This window comes from Panicum virgatum, chromosome 2N (assembly GCF_016808335.1).
Source record: "Panicum virgatum strain AP13 chromosome 2N, P.virgatum_v5, whole genome shotgun sequence".
Taxonomy (NCBI): Eukaryota; Viridiplantae; Streptophyta; class Magnoliopsida; order Poales; family Poaceae; genus Panicum; species Panicum virgatum.
In genome coordinates this window covers 47,110,732-47,132,943 of record NC_053146.1, presented here as the reverse complement: position 1 = coordinate 47,132,943, position 22,212 = coordinate 47,110,732, and the positions used below count along the sequence as shown (strand labels likewise).

The 22,212-nt window shown below is 47.4% G+C and overlaps 1 protein-coding gene across 1 annotated transcript; it reads right to left on the bottom strand.

Annotated features, from left to right (window-relative positions):
- Nucleotides 1–13,982: 13,982 nt before the first annotated feature.
- Nucleotides 13,983–20,087, bottom strand: LOC120660796 (keratin-associated protein 4-6-like). The gene is made up of 5 exons (XM_039939435.1): nucleotides 19,578–20,087; nucleotides 16,995–17,047; nucleotides 16,124–16,168; nucleotides 16,002–16,046; nucleotides 13,983–14,919 (listed from the first exon to the last, which is right to left on the bottom strand). Exons 1-5 carry the CDS (start codon nucleotides 19,707–19,709, stop codon nucleotides 14,118–14,120), a joined length of 1,077 nt encoding a protein of 358 aa, XP_039795369.1. The 5' UTR covers nucleotides 19,710–20,087; the 3' UTR covers nucleotides 13,983–14,117.
- Nucleotides 20,088–22,212: the final 2,125 nt, after the last annotated feature.

The window sequence follows — 22,212 nt, the reverse complement described above, 5'->3', positions numbered from 1 at the left end:
AGAATGTGTTGTCGGTCAAAACCCACCGGCGAGTAGTGACAGGCAACACGAGGAGCCGGGAGGCTGGCTGGCACCGGTCCCTCGGTCAACAGCCCAGATCCTGGCACACGCCGTCGCTTCCGGAGATGCAGGGCGTGCCACCTGATCTATACCCGATCAGGAGGGTGCGAACGTGCCTTTGACGATTTGCCTACAAGCACAGATACGTATATACATTAGTCCGAGCCGCGGTCGGCTCCCCGGGACGACTCTTGCATTGGCTTTAAAGAGCCGATCGAGTCCCGGTGTCAGATTGGATCTGCATATCCAGATGGTAATGGATAAAGCAAATAACTGCAAAAACTGCTTCAATTAAACCTAGCTAATCTAATCCACGACGGTAAAAGCTTCACTGCTAGATCGGAACATCCTACACGTAGTTAGGCCTAACGAGCGTAAAAGATAACCGAACCTTGACCAGAAAAGAGGCCTAAGAACAAGCGAAAGCCGATTCCCGGATCAATCCCTATTAAGATCAAGGCAAAGCATCTAATACGTCGCCGGATCGTCCAACCCGTTTGCAAGGCCTAAACTAGCAGATATTATGCTAATTCTTAAGTATAAGAACTAACCATAACAGATTAGATCTACTAGATAAAAAAGGAGCAGAGTGTCATCTCTACGCGACTAATTCCATGCAACGAGAATTAGTATAAGATTAAAACATGGTCGCGTAGAGATGACATGATGTTCGTAGATGATAAGCAACAAAAGCACGATGAATCTACTAAAAATCATGCTACGAAAATCAGGATAACTAGCACTACTCGCCATCAAAAATGCTTCAGTACGAGTAATACCAAGGTAAAAGCAAGAACAACGCTGCCCTGATCGCAAGAAGCGATCAGGGCAGCATGGCGCTTACTTGGACAAAACCCTAGAATTAGGGGTGGCGGTGCGCCGAGAGTTGTTGTTTGCAAAACGTGATGACGTTCCTTTGACAAATGTCATAGAGTACATATTTATAGTCCGGAGACTTGGACAACAATCTAAACTAACGTGTCCATATCGGACTCTATCTCTAACTCAAACTGAACTAAATCTAAAGATACATGGCCCACATGGCCCAAACGCTCACGCAGGAGCCGATTCACAAGCCTCCTTTAATTTCTTTATTAAGCCCAACTCACTCGCGGCCCATTAATTAACCTGTTAATTTATGGCGATAACACTTACACACCTCAACAAAATGGAATTGTTGAGAGGAAGAACATGACTCTCATAGAAGCCGCAAGAACAATGCTTGATGAATACAAGAACTCGGATCAATTTTGGGCGGAAGCAATCAATATGGCATGTCATGCAATCAACCGCCTATATCTTCACAAGATCTTGAACAAGACGGCATATGAGCTACTTCTTGGTAAAAAGCCAAATGTATCATACTTTAGGGTCTTCGGGAGTAAGTGTTTCATTCTAAATAAGAAAAACAAAACTTCTAAGTTTGCTCCTAAAGTATATGGAGGGTTTCTTCTTGGTTATGCCTCAAATGCTCATGGCTATCATGTCTTTAACAAAACCTCTGGTTGCAATGAGATTGCGTGTGATGTGACATTTGATGAATCTAATGGCTCTCAAGAAGAGCAAGTTGATGATGTTGTAGGTTTGGAGGAACCATCAAGCAAGGCAATCAAGAAGCTAGCCATTGGAGAGATAAAGCCTCAAGAACAAGAGGATCAAGATGAGGACGGGATGGTGTTTCCAAGTCCATCAAGAACACATTCCGTAGCGCATTCCGGAAACAACGGAAATCAAGCCGGAGACTCCGGGTCCCAAATCCGGTCTAACCGGAAAGAGGACCGGAGTATCCGGGACATGGATCAAGAACCACCATCCGATCATCAAGATCAACCTCAAGTTGAAGAAGAGGCTCAACAAGTTCAACAACAAACATAAGTTCCTTATCCAAGGATCATCCGGTGGACAACATCCTTGGAAGCATAACTAAAGGGGTAACCACTCGTTCTCGTTTGGCTACCTTTTGTGAACATTACTCGTTTGTCTCTTCCTTGGAGCCACTAAAGGTAGATGAAGCCTTGGATGATCCAGATTGGGTGATGGCCATGCAAGAGGTGTTGAACAACTTCACTCAGAATGAAGTCTGATCCTTAGTAGAAAGACCCAAGCAAAATGTCGTAGGAACCAAGTGGGTCTTTCAAAACAAATAAGATGAAAACGGCGTGGTAACAAGAAACAAGGCAAGGTTAGTTGCTCAAGGATTCACACAAATTGAAGGTCTGGATTTTGGTGAGACTTATGCTCCCGTAGCTAGGCTTGAGTCAATTCATATTTTACTTGCTTATGCTACTCACCATGATTTCAAGCTATATCAAATGGATGTGAAAAGTGCGTTTCTAAATGCACCAATTTCCGAATTGGTATATGCTGAGCAACCACCGGGCTTTGAGGATCCCAAGTTTCCAAACCACGTCTTCAAACTCCATAAGGCGCTCTATGGGCTAAAGCAAGCTCATAGAGCATGGTATGAATATCTTAAAGATTTTCTCTTAAGAAAAGGCTTTGAGATAGGCAAAGGCGATCCTACTCTTTTCACTCGCAAAATTGATAAAGATATCTTTGTGTGCCAAATATATGTCGATGACATCATATTTCGCTCTACTAATCAAACTTGGTGCGAGGATTTTAGTAGAATTATGACAAAGAGATTCGAGATGTCCATGATGGGCGAGTTGACCTTCTTCCTTGGATTTCAAATCAAGCAACTTAAGGATTGTACTTTCATTAGTCAAACTAAATACACCAAAGATATGCTAAAGAAGTTTAACATAGAAGATGCCAAACCCATCAAAACTCCAATGTCTACTCAAGGACATCTTGATCTCAATGAAGATGGAAAGGCCGTGGATCAAAAGGTATATCACTCTATGATTGGATCTCTTCTTTACCTTTGTGCATCTAGGCCCGATATTATGCTTAGTGTGTTCATGTGTGCAAGGTTTCAAGTTAATCTGAAAGAATGTCATTTGATGTTGGTTAAAAGAATTTTGAGATATTTAGTTTTCACTCCTAACCTTGGCTTGTGGTATCCCAAAGGCTCATCTTTCGACCTACTTGGCAATTCCGATTCGGATTATGCCGGTTGCAAAGTAGATCGAAAGAGCACTATGGGGACTTGTCAATTTCTTGGCCGGTCCTTGGTAGCATGGAGCTCTAAGAAGCAAAATTCGGCCGCTTTGTCCACGGCAGAGGCCGAATATGTCACCGCCCGTGCTTGTTGTGCACAACTCTTGTGGATGAAGCAAACTTTGAGTGACTTTAGTTGTCAATTTAGTGCGATTCCTCTCTTATGTGATAATGAGAGCACAATCAAACTAGCAAACAACCCGGTGCAACACTCCCGAACAAAGCACATAGATATAAGACATCATTTCTTATGGGATCATGAGGCTAAGGGAGATATTGCTTTACAACATGTAAGCATCGACGGGCAACTTGCCGATATCTTTACTAAGCCTCTAGATGAGCAAAGGTTTTGTGCTTTGAGGAGTGAACTAAATATTTTGGATTCCCATAACCTAGCTTGAACTCTTGTGTGAAACTAGTATAGGATCTTTTGAAAAGAAATTTCATTTCAAAACAAACCCCGAAAGTTTGAATTTCGAAAAGTTTGAATTTTCACTTTACTTGCTTGAGATCATTGTTCTTATTGATTGATTGTCGGCTGGTCTCAAGTCAAGTAATTTTGTCTCACACCATTAGATCTTTCATCAAAATCTATCGTATCAAGTACAAATTCATATAGATCGAGTCCTCTCTTTTGCTTATCTGCTGAGCTTCATGGGGAGCCGGAGTCTCCGGCCCAGGGCCCGGAAACTCCGGACCAGGGGCCGGATACTCCGGATGGTGAAAATTTTGTATATATACCGCGGGGGTCGGGGGTAAACCCTTCCCTTTCTTTTTCTACCACCGGCGCCGACCCTTTCCTCCTCCTCTCTTCCACTCTAGCCCTAGGGGCGATTTCCACCTTCCCATCGTCAAGAACTCTTGGATCTTTGAGGGAAGGTTGTTCTCCTCTCCGGAATCTCCGGGTAGGCTTCGGATTTGACGTTCTCGCGCTCTCAACGTTCTCAAAAGGTACTATAAACTTCGGATCACCCGATCTCTCAATGCCATAGGTTTCTAGGAATGATCTTTAGGGCATCTCTTCCTAGCATGTGTAGGATCTTGTGTCTCAAGTTTCATACTTATCCCATGGCAAAATCCTTGATTTTTGAAACCTAGAGTTTCAGGTGTATTCTTGTTTGGATACTCCGGATATAGACTCGGATACTCCGGACCCTCTGGGCCGAAGTCTCCGGGGCTATGCCCGGAGTCTCCGGACTATACACACTTTGGCACACCTATGTCTTCCCAAAACCTGTCCAATCTTGATCTTGATTGTGTTCATATCTTTTAGGCATGGTGAGGTTATGTGCTGGGGAAACAGAAGAGGAGGCTGGGCAAAGGAGACAAAAGCGTCGCCATGATCCTAGATCTCAAGATGATGTGCCTCCTCCAAATCCACCTCAATGGGAATTGCGGCCCCATCGTCGTCCCGGCAAAGAACCCGCCGGGAGCAGCTCACAAGCTAAGGGGCCAATGCAAGCTCCTTATATCATGCAAGGCGGACCAGCTCCTCCTCCATCTCGTGCCAATCCAACAAAGCAAGGAATAGCTCATGCTATCTGTCCTCGCACTCCACCTCGTCTGCAAGTAGAGTTCACACCTGAGCAGCGATCCTATCCAGGGTGTCCAAGACTTACAAGACCCCAATTTGTACATGGATTCGCAGTTGAAATGGCCAGAAACTATTACAAGCAGGATGTGGTTCTCAGAAAAGCCCGCAAGGAAGGTGTATATAAATATGAGAAGTGTGAGGGGCTTGAAAGGCGTTTTTGGTGCAAACTACTTGCAGACTTCTATACCTCTGTTGTAGTGCAAAATTCCAGTGCACCCATTGTGCCATGCAAGTACTGAAAGGACCGGTAGCGCGCTCTAGCCTAAGAGGGGGAGGGGGTGAATTAGGCAACTCAAAACATAGACCTATGGCTCCAACTAGTTTGCACAAAATTAAACTAAAATAAGCTATCTAGATATGCAACTGTGGTTGTTCTAGTGTGAAACCCCTATCCCAAAAGAGTTTAGCAACCTATAGTCTTTCCTATCAAGAAATTACTCTATGAAAGTAAAGGCATACAAATTGCTAGTATGAATGCGGAAGCTTAAAGAGCGGGATAGGAGATAGCAAACTCTTGACGCGGGTGTTTATCCCGTGGTTCGATTAGCCACAAAGGCACACCTACATCCATGTTGTTGTAGCACTCACTAAGAGTATTGCTATTCGGCCACCAAGTCTCTTCCGTGAACACAATCACGGTCACCTTGGCCCCGGGTTCCACTAAGGAGCTTCTCCACAAAGGATGGGGGTCTCCACGTCCCCCGCACAAAGATGTCGTTGCCGCTCCACACCAAGTCGGAGAGTCGATGACGTTGCAGGCGAACCTTCAAAGCTCCAAGGTGCCGGTGCACCGAAATCTTCTTTTGGTTCAGTTAAGACCCACTGCACAAAGGCTCTAGGCCTTGCAAAATCACTCACTAAGAGCTATCCTTTACACAACACTCTCAAAGTGTGCTAAGGGCTAAGGATATGATCACTATGCTCTTGTATGGCTTGGAGGTGTTCTTGAGTATGTGTGGGAAGTCTAGCAACTCCAGCAAGTTTCAAATGGCCGGGGTGAGGCGTATATATAGGCCACCAAGTTTTGTAGCCGTTGCTCCAACGGTCAGCAGAAAATCTGCGTATCATCGGATGAACCGATGCCTTTGGCTGGGGTAGCATCGGTTCATCCGGTCACTCATAACCCGAAGTAGCCGTTGAACTCCTGGCAGCTGACGTCATTACACCGATGGTATGCACCGATGCTTAATCGGTTCAACCAGTGCTGAATACTTGGCTCTTGCGCGACTTGCATCGTCTCTGGAACACAGTACATCCAATGCACCGATGCCTCTCTTGACACCATCGGTTTAACCGGTGCTTCACTGGATGTCCAGAGCCGCACAGACTTGTGCCAATTGCCAGGCCGTCGGATCATCCGACAACCATCGGATGCACCGATGCCTATAGCATCGGTTCTTCCGGTGCTACTGAAGTATCTCTGTCTTGATTTCTTTGACTTGGATTTCTTCACAGTCTCTTCAATTCTTGTACCGTAGGGGCGGCCCTTCGGGTCTAGCTACGCCTATCTTCTCTTTGTCATCACTTGAACCTAAAAGCCTGAGAATGGTCATCTTTAACAATCATATTAGTCCCATTGATTGCGTCGTCATTCGATCACCAAAATCACTCGAAATGGCATAAATGGTGCCATGTTCGTTACAAGTACGTTGATTGGAAGTACTATGAGGACATGAATGACCCTTTCTTCAATGAAGCCATTGCAAAGTGCAAGGAAATGGGGTTGTATGACATCATGGGTTTCAGATATAATTGGAATGAGGAGATCTTGGCACAGTTTCGCTCCTCTCTATACTATGATGAAAGAAAGATGGCCTTCTTCTGGACCACTGAGGGAGAGAAGTATGGAGTGGACTACATGACCTTCTCTAGGATCCTTGGTCTCGGGTCAAAGGATGAGGAGTGTGATCCTATTCATGTTGAACAACAACTCAAGCCATATCAGTTGCGAACTCTGTTCTACAATCCTTATTGGGCTCAGAAAGGAAATGCAAGCACCCTCTTGCCAGTCTATTATACAATGAATCAATTCTTTAGGGCCACCATTGATGCAAAGGATGGAGATCCGGCGGCACTCAGGTACTATGCGGTTAATCTTCTAGCTCGCACTATGCCTGGTTGTAGATCCTTTTGCATCACGGACTTTATTTGGAATGAGCTGAGAAGGACCATGGTTGAGGCAAAGAAATCTCTCCCTGTTGCACCATATATTATGTACATGATTGAGAGAGTCACAAAGGCCACTTTTTAGAAGACATGCAAGCATGAGCCACTTCACATTCGTGCCCGCTCTGGTGATGCACCTCCACTTCATGCCGGTGCAACGAGGAACCCAAGACTTGATCCCACACCATCTTCTTCGAGGGTTACCTCTTCCTCTCGCCATGGTCACCATGACTCTTTTGTGAAGAGAGCCCTCCGCAGCTTGTTTGGGATGTGCAGGAACATTGCACATGATGTTCATGAGAACTCTAGGTCCATCAATGAGATCAGGGGTCATCTCGGACTTCCTTTGAATGCACACAGTGACTTACCAGAGTTTGATGATCCATTTGCTGAGTGGGACGCTGCCGATGAGGCCGCTATTGCTGCTGCTCATGCTCTACTTCCTCGTGCTCGTCGTCAGACTTGTTCCACTTGTCGCCGTGCTGCTACTTCCTTTTCTCGCGCACCTCCTAGTGGCCAAGAGATATTTGATGAGGACGAGGAGACTGAAGAAGAAGAGCCCCAGGGCTACCACGAGCATCGCGACTCTGATGAGGATGAGGACACTTCCGAGGATGCTGCCCAAGATGATGATGAGTAGAAGATCATTGTGTTGCTTTTCATTTCCTTTTTGGCACTTGATGACAAAGGGGGAGTGAAAATGCCATTCATGTACTCATTTGGGCATGTATCGCACTTGATGGTTGTTTTCATTTCGTTTCGAATTCTAGTGATCATTTGAAAGGACTATGTGGTGTGAGAACTTATGTAATGAGTGCTACTCTGTGCTTAGCTATCTTGTTTAACTCTGCTCTAAGGAAATTTGTGCTAGTTTGAGTTAAACTAGACTTGTGATTATGGCTGTTTTCTGTGATTTGTGCAGAGGGCCGGATACTCCGGGCTATAGGCCGGATACTCCGGACTTCTTGGTCTGCAGTCTCCGGCCTCCTGGCCGGAGTCTCCGGGTCCTGCTGCCAAATCACGTTTTCTTCTGTGTGGATATCCTGTCATATGCATTACACTTGATCTTTGCACTCACCTGCTCACCCCACTGTAGAACATATAAGAGTTACTGGCTCTCTTGAAATATATGCCAATTGTTGACGTGCTAAGTCAAAATTGAAATTCAAGTTCATGGCATACGTTAAGGGGGAGCTCTTATATGCTAGAAGTTTACTGCTTAATGATTATCAAATGAGATACATGTGGGTTGTCATCAATCACCAAAAAGATTGAGATTGAAAGTGATCTAGGCCCCTAAGTGGGTTTTGGTAATAAATGACAAAACACATGTACATTTAATGGTGTAATTAAGCATTTGTGCAGGTGATGAGGTTGAACAGATAAATCAAATGACGATGCATGATCCCTCGAAAAAGGAATGAAAAGGCGGTGCTCAAGCATACTCAATAAATTAGTTTTTATATTTGAAATTTGAGTATAGGAACGCCGTACTATCAAGAGGGACTTGGTTCAAAGGTTTTGATCTAGAACTTGTGCTCAAGAGAACCTAGAAAAACATATGTGAACCATAGACACCACTCAAAAGAACAAAACCTGAGTTTTTATCCTGCCGAACCCGGATACTCCGGGTATAGGGCCGGATACTCCGGACCCTGTTGCCCGGAGTCTCCGGATGTCTGCTGTATTGAAGAAAATGTTGCTAGCCCGGAGTTTCCGTGCTTATACCCGGAGTCTCCGGGTAACCCTGACCCAACGGCTAGTTTTCAGATGGAGAGGTATAAATACCCCTCCATACCCCTTTAGCCATAACTCTTGCAAAGTTTACGAGCTGAACACACACCCAAGCAAAAAGAGAGCTCCCACACTCCCCTTCTCCTTTCTTGAGTGATTCCTTTGGGGGATTTGAGTGAGAGTCAAGCAAGAGCAAGAATTCGTGCTAGTGAGCCTCATTCCCATCTCTTGAGCACTTGGTTTTGGTCAAGCCCGCAGATTTCAAGTTTGTCACTCTTGGAGCCTTGTGCTCCTAGATGGCTAGGCGTGCTTGTGATTGCTCAACCGCGATTGTGAGGAACTCAAGAAGTTTGTAAGCTTCAGTCCTCGCCGACGAATCCATAGTAAGTGACCTTGGGCTTGAGAGGTGATCTCACCCTTGGGAGAGGAGTTTAGGGATTCTGGAGGGCCATCTCGTGAATCCTTCCTTAACGGAGACGTAGCACCTTTGGGTGTGAACTTCGGGAAACAAATCTCTGTCTCTCTTGCATCATTTACTTGATTTCATTGCTATTTGCTTGTGAGAACACTTTTCTAGGGCTTGAGCTCGATCTACTCATTTACAAGTTTCTAGCGCGAACCAACTTGTGAATCCTCACTTCTAGGAACCCCTGGTACTTGTATCTTTGCTCGATCTACTTTTCATACTCAGATCCTAGCTGTTTACTTTCAGCAATTTCATACCCGGAGTCTCTGGGCAAGAGCTCTGGATACTCCAAACTCAAAACCAGGAGTTTCCGGGCTTATACCCGGAGTTTTCGGGCTTAGTCTGTGACTGACAGTTTTAAAGTGTTGTTTTAGCTACAGATTGCCTATTCACCCCCCCTCTAGGCATCTTAAGGTCCCTTCACATTAAAAACCTCTCTAGGTAAAACTCACCCTTGTGAGAAACCCTAGAGAGGGGAAAAGAGTACAGCCAAGCTCCAATTAAGTTCATTACATCACAGTTCAATACTTAAGTTCTAGAGTCCATAAGTCCTAAATATTACAGTCCCATTATATAAATGATCATGAATCAAGACAAAGTTCTTCAATTGCTTGTTCAATCTCCTTGTCCTCCACATTCTATTGCAGCCTTGCTTCTGCAGCCTCCCAGTCCTTGATGCAGGTGAGCATCTCCACCATTTCAGGCTTCTGATTCCTTCGCCACTCCTCGATGATCCTGCCAGTCATACTAAAAGTGGATTCTGAAGATATGGTAGACATAGGAACAGTTAAGATATCTTTGGCTATGATTGAGAGTACTGGATATGTAAGTTTGTGCTAATGCCACCAGTCTAAGGATGTTAAAGTCATCAGTTAGATGGTTGACTGTGTCACAGTCCAAGTAGGACACAATTTTAGAAGCAGTAGAAGTTGATGACCTTACCGCATGCAACAGAGAAGTTGCAGATGTATCTCTAGACATGTTAAGACCAGGAAAGATACCACCACCCAAACCAACACCACCACCATCATCATAAATTTCATCCCAAGCAAATTTTGACTTACCAGATAGGACAGGAGGGTCAGTCCTCCTCAACCTAACAACACCAAATTTTTCATCATACTTATTGTACACATAAGTATAGCTCGAGTGCCAACCAAATATGCAAAATAATCAGTACTGGTGAGACTACCTAACCTTCTAAGCACCCTAGTTAAACCTTTCATTTTAGCCCTAGTATCAAAGATGAATGCAAAAGAGTAAAACAAAGGTATTTTCCTCCAGTACTTATTATATTTGTCTATCATAGGTTGCACCACAGATCTGATGTGTACATCATTAGCATAATTTTTTAGGTGTAGAGCAATCTTAATAAGATAATAAATCATCAGTGGAGCTGTAGGATAGTACACACTAGACAATGTAACTGTTGCATCATGAAACAATTCAAGAAATGATAGCACTTTTTGTGCCACAGCCCAATGCTCATCAGTTAACAGCAAGGGCTCACTTTCAGCCCTTGGATACTGAGCTTGGATGAAAGTAGTAGAAGGGGACTTCAATATGTCTCTAGTGGTGGTTTGCCTAGACACTCTAGCATATTTAGGATTTGAGCAGTTTTAATGTGCCCTTCAAAAGCCACAGATTCACCAAGAGAGATAGGAACATCAAGTCTAGCAATCAATCGAACCAGTTCAGTACGAGCAACCATAGGATAGTAGTCCCAAGTACGCACACTACCATCAGGACTAAAAGAGATTTGAGACTGAGACATCCGAGTCTTTTCATGCTTCTTAACGCAAACGAGAATATGCCGAGAAAGATGACCAGTGCCACCACTAGAGAAAGCAGAGTACTCTTTAGAGCAGTGAAGGCACCCAGCACCATACCTGACCATCTTACCATTGATTGTCTAGAATAGTTTCTCATAGTCACCCATACTAGAGAGGTAGAGGGACAAGGGATGCTTGCCGCTACTCCCGTCAGAGGGAGGTGGGTCACTAGCACCGTCAATGCCGATGGGATCAGCAGCGCTACCAAACAGAGCCTCGCGGTCCTCGGCCATGTTCTCCTCTTTGTCATCTCCGGCGATCCTGCACAAATGCCGCTCCTCTTTCATACCCACCTCAACCGTCTCGTCGTCAGATCCGGCCATCCTCACTCGCCAGTGACCTAGTTCCTCACCAGCTACAACACAAAAAAAGAAGTAAAGCAGTGGGGTTAGGGTTACATCAGAGAGAAGAGACGATTCTAGATCTAGGGTTAGGGACTTAGGGTTAGGGTTTTACCTTTGTAGACGGAGCACCACGAGCACTAGCAACGTGGATGAAGCACGGATCCAGCCCTCCAGCCCTGGTTCCTCAACGGATCTGGACTACATCTGTAGAAAGAGTGAGATACAGTGAGTGAGTGAGTGAGTGAGAGAGAGGGAGGAGAGAGAGAGAGGAGAGAGAGAGAGACGATTCGAGGGAAGAGGACTTACGCTAGATCTGGAGCACCAGAGTCCGGCGGCGGCGATGGCGACGGAGAAGAGGAGGAAGAGAAAATGGAAACGACGATGCTACATCTTCTGTGTGAGATCGAGACGATGGGTCTAGATGGTCGTGCCATCCGCGAGTGCCGGCCCCTGTCGGCTCAAGGACAACGACAAGCAGCCACCGGAGCCCGAGAAGATGAGAGGAGAGAGCGAGGAGAGGAGAGGTCAGAGGTGAGAGTAAGAGGAGAGGTCAGAGGTGAGAGTAAGAGGAGAGGTGAGACTGCGAGAGTGGAGGCGAAGACCGAGAGAAGCGAGAACGGTGTGGAGGAGGAGGAAATGAATTAGGGTTAGCGAGCAGGGAGAAGCGAGTGGCGCAGTGTGTTTTATACCCCTCCCCCAACTGCTCGATCCAATGGTCGACAGGGTGTGGGGGAGGGGCATCAAGGGCTCATGTGCCGCTCCCGAGCCGGCGTCGGGCCGGCCAGTTAGCCGTGCAGTGCCCGTGCTAGTGCCAAGGGCCGCTTCCCAGGCCCTGGCATGGCACAGGGCATGGCACGGGCACGACACCGGCCCGAACGGCCACGGGACGGGCCGTTCTCGGGCCGTGCCAATGCCAGCCCAGCGGGCCAACTATCTTGTGGTGAGACAACGCACGCAGTTGTCCCTGATGATTGTGCTTCTGGCGGAACTTGGTGACGCGAAACATGTAATCGAAATGGGGATCCATGTACAGCGTGATGTTGAGCTCTCGTCTCTCGATTGTGAGGGGCTCGAGGATGAGGAACTCTGCATCGCCCATGCTGGCAAGCGTCATGACGCTCTGCCGCAGGAAGCCGTCCACCAAATCCGAATCGAACAATCCTTCCGCCTTGACAAACTTCCACTCCGGGCGCGGCCTCTCGCCGGAGCCGGCGGGCAGGGGAAGAGGGACGTCGTAGGCGCACACGTACTCGGGGGAGTGGAGGACGACCCAGGCGTCCAGCGTGGACTCGTAGTGGCCCTTGCCCCGGAACGGGAGCAGCCACTTGCCGTGGCGTGCCCTCTCCGGACGGGCAGTGCCCGTGTCCAGGGAGAAGGTGCCGAAGCACCTGTGGTAGATCCCGAAGGCGGAGACGAAGACGGTGCGACCGTCGGGGTGCACGGCGTAGGAGGCGATCACGATGGGCGCTGAGGGAGCGGGGGTGGGTGTGCCGTCCTTGGTGAGGAAGGCAGGTGCAGGGGAGAGCAGGCTCTGGTCCAGCGCCACCGCCCGCCGTCCGGCTCGAATGTGGCGGCGTAAGAATAAGGGTCCTCGGGTGGCGACTTGTCCAGGTCCAAGCAGTGCAGCCCTCCGGCGTGTAGCGCGTGCAGCCGGCCGTCGGAGCCCGCGACGAAGAGCATGGGCTGCAGCCCGACCGAGTGTGCGGGGCCGTCGGCCAGCATAGACCCCGTCGTGGTGTCGTACACCATTGCGCGGGTCGTCCTGTTCCTTGGCTGCCACAGGGCCAGGATCTTGCTGCCGGTGGCGCTGAACAGGACGTCGTGGCTCCCCCCGGGGGCCTCCAGGCGAAGCGGTTTGGTTTTCTAGAATTGTAGGAATAGTAATACTTTGACCGCTAATTACTGTTTTAAATAAAGACAGTTTACAAAACCAACTTTAGGACCCTGCGCTAGGAACTCTGACGAATCTAATAAGGCCTTTGACCGCATAATTAGAGGATGGTTATCGTGGCATCACTGTAGCTAATCATAGATTAATTACCATCATTAGAATCGTCGTGAAAAGTTACCCCCATTCCTAAAGAGATTTTGCAAATAAATTTTATTTAGCCCTCCATGCGGATCCTAAAAAACGTATTCTAGGGTTTCTAGAATAGAACCAAACAGGACCAAGGAGGAGGCTGCAGAGGCTCAGGCTCAACAGAAGCCGTCGGCCCGGCATCGACGTCGACCGTGTGGATGGATGCTGTACCCCTTGTCCCAGTCGTCCAGGGCCAGGTATAGCTGCTTCTTCTGACCTCGGCGCTTCGCCTCCCGGCCGGCCACATCGCCGCCGGTCTGATGCCGTTTGCCCATAGCGCGCGTTTCTCCGCAGTATCGTGTATGCGCTGCCCTGCCGCGTTTGCATACATAGTACACTCCTATATAGCACCGCCTGCCGCCGTCGCCGCAGCAGAGACGCCACGAACCGACTCCGTCTCGGAGTATGTTTTCGAGTCGGCCGGGTAGCCTCTCCGTTCCGGCAGATTCGGAACGGTCCTAGTCCTACTAGTACCTAGTAGTACCTACTAGGTACAGATGTAGATTCGGCAGAGGAATGTTTGATTCAAAACGGCAGAGCTCGTGCCATTTTTATTTTTTTTAAAAAAGGCACCCGCATTTTATACGCGATGACTATTGACGCTTCAATTTGATCTGAGGATTTGGCATTTCTTTACAGGAAAAGCAGCACACCATATATCAAAGTACGAACAAGCACGGAAAGAAGAAGAAGCAATAGGAAAACATCTAATTCAACTTCAGCACAAGCATCCGGTGGCACAGCACGGATTCCGGCACCCGGAACATCGACACCCTTCTGTACACTTCCTGCACGACCAAACGCACCCGCACGAGCACCCGGTGCACGACGGCTTCGGGACGCTGCAGCACGGCCTCCAGCAGCAGCTGCTCCCGTCTTCCCCCTCGCAGCACGAGGACTGGCACTTGCAGCAGGACGGCGGCCCCTTGCAGCACGACGACTGGCACTTGAAGCACTGCTTGCAGGAGCAGCAGCCCCCGAACAGGTTCGAGCACTTGAAGGACTTGAAGCAGCCGGAGCAGGTGCGGGAGCCGCACTCCCCGCAGCTGCAACATTGCGAGCCGAAATAGCCGCAGCTTGGCTTGCAGTCGCTGGGGCATGAGCAGCACCCCTGGCAACCGCCGCAGGGGTTGCAGCCGGAGCAGCTCGGCAGGGTACAGGTGCAGCAGTTGCTGCACTGGAACTTGCAGCATGAGGGAAGCCTGAAGCAGCTGCAGCCTGTTTGGCAGCACGAGCCGCAATTTGGTTTGCAGCATAGCGTAATGCAACACGAACCGCAGCTTGGTTTGCAGCTGCAGCTCGGACTACAGGATGGGCAATCGGGTTTGCAGCAAGACACATCGCAACACGAGCAGCTGTTCGGTCCGCAGCATGGCTTGTTGCATGATTTGCAGCTCGGCTTGCAGCATGACACATCTGGGCACGAACAACATGAACAATAGAAGCAACTTGGTCTTTTGCACTTCGGCAAGCACTGGAAGGAGCAGCAGATCCATGGCACGCATATGCACAATTTTGATCTGCAGCAAAAGATAATCGTGCCAGAAATTCAGCAAGGAAAGTCATTAGAGTTGCTACGTATCTACAAGAACAGGGAGCTCAAATGCCTTGAGTTGCAATGCTGTGAACATGAAAAGATATTTTCATCTTATAGTTAAATCAGTGGTATGCCACTGAAAAATATTTTATGATCCAGGAAAAAAGTTACAAATAATTCTAAGCAAATGAATAGTCAGGGCAATCAAGCACCATGAGTCTTCAGGATTTGTTAGATGTAACAATTTCTGCAACGAATAATCCCTTAGTGTGTTCTCATAGTGCAATGGATGGAATGTTTATTGAAAATTATGCAGACACTACTATTAAGTACCAAAATTACATAAACATTTTGCTTCAGCATGCAATCTGATTGTATTGGTCAAACAGAACATGCACTAAATGTTCAGGTCTGATAATAGAATATGTGTACACCTTTAGTTCTTTAAAGGAAAAAACATGGTTTCCAAGCAGAGAAGATATTGAGGACCTAGTTCTTTACTACCACAGCGACAAATAGTGCCAGTAGAAAAAAGAGGCGACCATGGTCACCTGTAGACACTTACAGTGACCATGCATGCTAAGGTACTTTGTTGAGAGTGTTTATGTTCCATTGATCACAAGTTATGTAGGCAAAGTGACCAAAATAGGTTCTATAAGATGGTAAATGAGCTCGAGGAAACGAGATCAAGAATGTTAAGCTCTTTCATCAATTTCCTAAATTAAGCCACAAAATTTACAATTTCTGTCTTCTGAATATATAGATATGCAGCTCTCCTGCATGTTCAAGGTTTTTTAATTTTTTCAATTTCTGATGCACCAATCTACTTGTTTGCTCACTGAGATGCAATGATATCATTAACTTGCATTATCAAAACTCAAAGGAGAAAAATAATAAGGCAGGCCATAAGTTTGCTCGTTCATTTTTCGTCTACTGAAGGACCCAAATATGTTGCCACTCCAAGTGTGTTTTTTTCTTGGAGTGGTGAAACCAAAATGAAACATTATCAAGATTGGCATTCACCTGCCATGTAATCTATGGAAGAAAATATAACAAAATACACACCTGATCCACCAAAAAAGACGGCAGGATCTGTGCCTCTTTTTCTCTCTGAAAAATTAAAGTAAGCCAATTAAGAAATAGCAGATGCTTCAAAGTAATTGTAACATCAAGTTCAGATGCCGTACATTGGTAGTAGGGGGTCTTGTTTAGTACCAACAAACTCATTTACCCTGACAGGTTTGGAATGAGAGAACATTAGCAGAATGTAAACAGAACTTGCTCCAAACAGTCAAAAATATGTGCGGTACAGTCCAAATTTTAGATTAAATTATGTTGGTGTTCGATGGCTCACAAATTCAGCTATCTCAGTGTTGTAAGAACTACAAGGAAAGAAACAGTAACCAATAATTTAATAGCCTTCTCAACCACATATATTTCTGCACATTCCATGATGTAAGTGCATAATAGGTACTTTTGGGCACACAAAGATTCATTTTGAGTATTTACACCAAATATAGCAACAAAATTCTATTATTCTGTCCTTCAGGGCTAATGGAAAAATGGGGGTAGTGGGACCTGAAATGGATCACTGAACTGCAAGGCTAAAAGTGAAGAAAAAGACACGAGAAATATGAAACCATATACTAAACATTGTGCTGTGTATGGTTACTTAGTGAATAGTAGTTGGAAACCAAGCAAGAACAATATAAGAAAATCAGCATTAAGGTATAATTTCAAATTGAGAATAGCATAGCAACAATAGGCTGCGTGCAGCAAATTGATATGTAATAGGATTAATGTATGAACTGAAGCGCATTCGAGAAAAATGTATGAACTGAAGCACATACCGATAACAACACTTTCACATCAATATTCATGACAAAGAACTGAACATGGTTTGACAAAAAAAAACACAACAGAAAGGTGAAACTGCGTTAAAAGTTTTCAATTAAATGTCATTCAACATTAAGACTTGAACGTGATCATAGACACAAATGCTTTCAACATATTCCAACGGCAAGATTAATATGCAATGGCAAGGACGAGAGTGCCTACTCTTTACAGCTTCTAGAAACTGGTGGAACTCTTTCAAGCGATTGTAGCTCATCCTGCAAAATCGGGTTACTGTCAAACAAATGTAGTTCTTCCACCCTATGCTACTCGAAAATGTGCTAACAAAGAAACATCAATGCCATCTGTACACTAGATCAAGCAAGAGAAATATTGTTGAAAGGTATTACTAAACATATGGCACTGCACATAGTTTCCTAAGAGGAAATTCCTTATTTGACACTAGAAAATTATGTGGTTCCTTCTATGACACTGAAAAAAAATTGCTCCCTTATATGACATTGGATCTAGTATCTTTTATGCCCTATATGACACTATGGTCACTTTTGGACATTAACAGTGTTAACAGATATGTAAGAAGACTTCTTTGCCCTCTGTCTGTTTGGACCAGCATTTGGGCCTTTGGCAGCAGTACATGAATCCTTTTGATTTGTTCAGAGCAACTATTAACTCTTATTTTGATTAATGCACATGAGATAGGAACCAGTGCTTAAATTTTCTACTTACCTTGACCTGCGCAAGATCTAAAAAATACATAGACAGCTAAATCTGTAGCAGAGTTTGGATCTGACATCTTTTAGTCCAAAAGTCAGTAAGATTGCTAATACTAACCATTATTTTCATTAACCAAGCAATATTACTAGATGCTCAAATATTCACCCTGAGTGAAAACACCATCACCCTAAATAAATCCTCAACAGGGGATGTCAGGTCCTCCTAGGAGGCGCCCGTGAAGGTCTCCTGGGCTGTTCTGCAGTTTTATTTGGATAGGGGGCATTTTGGGCCTAGTTTAAAAATCTGACAAGGCTAAAGCAAAAACTAATAACTGCTGGTAAAAGTGACGGTAGTGCTATAAAGTGGATAAAAGATAGACCCAAGTGTCATATGAGGGAGGAACTTTTTTCAGTGTCATACAAGGAACCATGTAATTTTCTGGTGTCGAATAAAGAATTTTCTAATGCGTCTCTTCACAATCCTACTTGGCCCTTAATTTTTTTTAGCCCAAAATTGCATAAGATTAGAACCCGACCCTTTTAGGACCTGGTCCTTAGATTATCTAGGCAAAAAATTAAAACTCTTTACCACCCCTATGCAAGAGACGGACCGTGTAGGACCTTAAAAAACAAAATGAGAACGTTTTAATCTTAATAAAAATATCTTTTAAAAAATCAATCATGATGTTGTAGAACACACTAAAAGTCTAAAACCAATAAAATAGTGAGCCAGTATCACTTTACTACGAGAACAAAAAGTAAACTCAAGACCTCGGACAGACTGATTTAAAGGTACAGATTCTAGTCTCAACTGTGGTGCATAACTAATTGACTAATAACGAGACTCCTGCTTTACTGAGCTTGGAAAGCAACTGAACTTGCAAGAGGAGATAAAAAGACGACCAAAGCGCACTTGGTCACCAATGAAGTACAGTAGTACACTTTAGCCATCTGAACAGCGTCGCAAATCTGCTCCTTGAAAGCGGAGCACGGCGTCAAAAAGCCCTTCATTTCCCTTCAAAAAACACAAAATCTAGTCCAGCTCATGAAAAGCCCCAAACTGTGCAGCCCGGCCCATCAGCACCAGTACAGTACATACAGTACGGCAACTCTGCATGAACCCTCATGATGGTGCCTGAGCCTGACGAGCCATGCCGTGTGCGTGTCTGCGAAGCAAGAACGGGAAGCGAGGCGAGGAGGGGAGTAGGGTACAGTACATACAGTACGCCCACCCGCTGCTCCACGCGCAGCACTGACACGGCCAGCGCCAGCGCCAGCGCCACTGGCCACTGCCCATGCCTCTTCTCTCCCAAGAAACCGAACCGCACGGCCGAGGAGGTACAGCCGCGGCACGCCCAAAGAGGGCAAGCCTGTCGCACCTCGGGTTAACTGCGCTGCCGCGGCGCCGCGATCCGCCGCCCTCCTCTCCTCTCCTCCTTCTCCCTCCGCATTAGGCTCTCATCCCCAAACGAAGGAGAAATAAATGGCGTGCTCCAACGATCAGATTTCGCACCAACGCTGTTTAGATCTTTAAACGCGTAAAAAAAACCACATCGAATATTTCGGCACATACACACAGTATTAAATAAAATCTATTTACAAAACTTTTTCATAAAAATTGATAGATGCACAGAATATTTCGCCTATTTAATACATAATTTGCAACAATAATGTTACAATATTATCCACTAATTATTGATTAATCATAAATTAATTAGCATAATTAGATTCGTCTTGCGATTTTCAATACATCTGTGTAAAAAATTTATAAATAAACTTCATTTAATATTTCAAATTAGTAAGATTCCAACGCAAAAAAAATTTGAGCTCCAACTAAACACGCCCCAAAACTACTGCTTCATTTCCCCGCGCTCGTACCAGTACTTGCTCGTTCTACGCGCTGGCACAGAAAAAAAAAGAGAAATCGCGCGACGAATCGGATCCTACCGCTGGCGATTTTTCAAAAAAATTTAATGGAGGCCAGGTCAAATGGGAGACGGATGGAGGGGCGCGGCCCCCGAGAGGGGTTTGGGGGGCGGAGGAGAGGAACACGGCCGCGGCCGGCGACGCTCACCTTGAGGAAGTCGACCTCGCGGTTGAGGATCTGGAGCTCCAGCTGCAGCCGCCGGCGGCCGCACAGGTCCGGGTACCTCGGCGGCGACTTGGGCCGCGGCGGCTCCACAACCACCGCCGCCTCCTCCCCCATCGGCCTCACCTCACATGTGCCGGCGGCTAGCAGAGTAGTAGTACCTCCCTCCCACGACCGCCGGCCTAATAACGAGTCCCAGCGCTCGGCACTAGCGAAGCGTAACGCTGAGGAGGAAGCGGTGGCGGTGTATATCGCGGCGAGGTGGAAACCAGGAACGGTGGTGGGCGGGCGTGGACGTGCGAGGGCGAGGCGGAGAGCTCGGCTCACGAGCGCGCGCGCGTGCGACGGGAGCAGGGCGAGGTGGGAGGAGTGGGTGAGGAGGCGAGGAGCAGGACCCCATATAGCGAGGGCGGCGAGGGAGGGAGAGAGGATGGCTGCGCGGGCAATAATGGCAGAGAGGGGGAGGTGGGGTTGAGAGAGAAACGGGAGAGCAGGGGCGAGTGCGTGGGGTTTAATGAGAGAGGGGAAGGACGCTGTTGGGGTTTAATGGGTGGGGCTTATTCGACTGCGAAGTGGACCCCAGGCCCACGGGCAATTGATGGTGATGATGTGTACGGGATTACGGACGGCGTTCCCGTTGTGTTGGGCGCGGGTGGGCTTTGCCGTTGCCGCTGGGCCGCCGGCCCGCTACTGGCGGGAGCATTCCCATTCGCTCTCGGCCGGCGGGGATCGCCGGATGGGTCCGGTGGCCGGCGACCTGGCGGCGTGGGGTTGCGGAGGCCGCGGCTCCGGTCATGAGCTCCACAGTGCAAGGTCATGATGCAAGCGTCGGTGAAATCATGCTCCTCGCCTCCTCACCCACTCCTCCCACCTCCACACTGCAGCGGGGATCTGTTCCTCGGCCCCACCTTTTTCAGAGGGTTCCTTTGGATGGGTCACTCCCTGCATCATCATCGTCCAAAAGGAACAGGTTCCGACCCCACCTGGTCCGCCAGCACAGCGTATGAGATCGACGGCACGGCACGCCCGGGCTCGGGCTCCCGAGTGGTCGCGTATACGACTATACGAGAGTAGACTGCAAGGAACGACGGAACTTCGATAAAGACGGGACTGCGCTGCGCCGGCGGCGCCGACGCTCCATTCCCGGCCAACCCAATGTCCCAATCGCACAGGCTCACCATTGCAGTGCCGCCGCGAACTCCCTTCGCCAACCACCATGACAAGCCCTGACACGTCCACGTCGGTCCCCAGGGACCCCACAGGCAAGTCTCGGCCTCTCGGCACCCAGCAGCACGATGGGTGCGCCGGTGCCCTCTCGGTACTCCGCGCCCACTGAAAAGCAGAGGGGAGGAAGCAGAGGGGAGGAGCACGGGGCCTCGCGTGGACCCAAAGTGTCAGCGGCGCCCGTACCGCGGGCCGTACGGCGTGTCTCCTCCGGCCCACACGCACGTCGGGCGCGGGCCCCGCGCTTCCGCACTCAGCGGCGTCTGGCGTGCTCGCGGCAGCGGCAGCGGCAGCGGCAGCGGCAGCGGGAATCGAACAGCACCCCCGGAGCACAGGAGCGCGCAGCCACAGCACTCGGAGACTCGGAGTCTTGCTGCTGCTGCCCTGCCCCCCTGCTAGATTTGAAAAGGAAACCGGCCAAGGACGCACGCGGCGTTTCAATGCGCGATCGGGCGGCGCGCTTCATCCCCCGTCGCAGGCCTGCGGCGACGCGCGCGACACTGTTGCTCTGCGGAGAAGCGGCGCGCCGGCGCAGTAGTTGTAGTTGCAGGCGCTGCACGCCTGCACTGCACCCCGTTTCAATGCTCGTCCCGCGCCGGTGCGCCCCTGCCGCCGCCCGCCGGCGTGCACCCGCCGTCGCGCTCGCCAGATGGGCGAGGCATAGTGGTTCTGGTTCCTTCCCGCGGCGAGCTCGGGGATTTCTGCTGGTAAGTACAAGAGAGAATTAGTTTTTTGACTTAAACAAGTTGTGCATATTTTTTTTTGTTTTCTTTTGAACTTGACTACTACTTTTTGGCTACAAAACCAGTTAGTGATTTATTAATAATAGTTCAAATGGTATGTTAGTGATTTTTGCTGAATCCACCATACTTAGATATGACTCTAGTGAATTTTTCACAATTTTACCATATTCCTATAATTTTCTGTGATTTAAAAACTTAAAATAGATTTATAAATATCCATAAATTATTTTACTAGTGGAAAAACTCAAAAAAAATTCAGAAAATATTTTATGTTATCATTTTTCTAGTTAAAAATATAAATTGTTGTAATTGAATATAATAAAAATGTAAATCTAACTACAGGTGATGGAAAGACTAAAAAACAAAACAAAACTTGTTTTGGAGGCCAAATAGCCAAATTCAAGAGAAAAAAGGTTAAGAAGCTAAGCACAACTTATTTTAAGGTTAAGAAAATAACTCTCTCTAAGCAAAGGGTGGATATGAAGCTGGCTCGGTTCGGTTTAGCTCGGCTCGCTCTAGCTCGTTTTAGATTACGAGTTGGCTCGGCTCGTAATCTAAACGAGCAAAGAACTTAACTAGGCTCGGCTCGAGCCGGCTCATTTAACTCGCGACTGGAATGTGAGATCGCGCTACCGCACCGTGAATGCACCAGC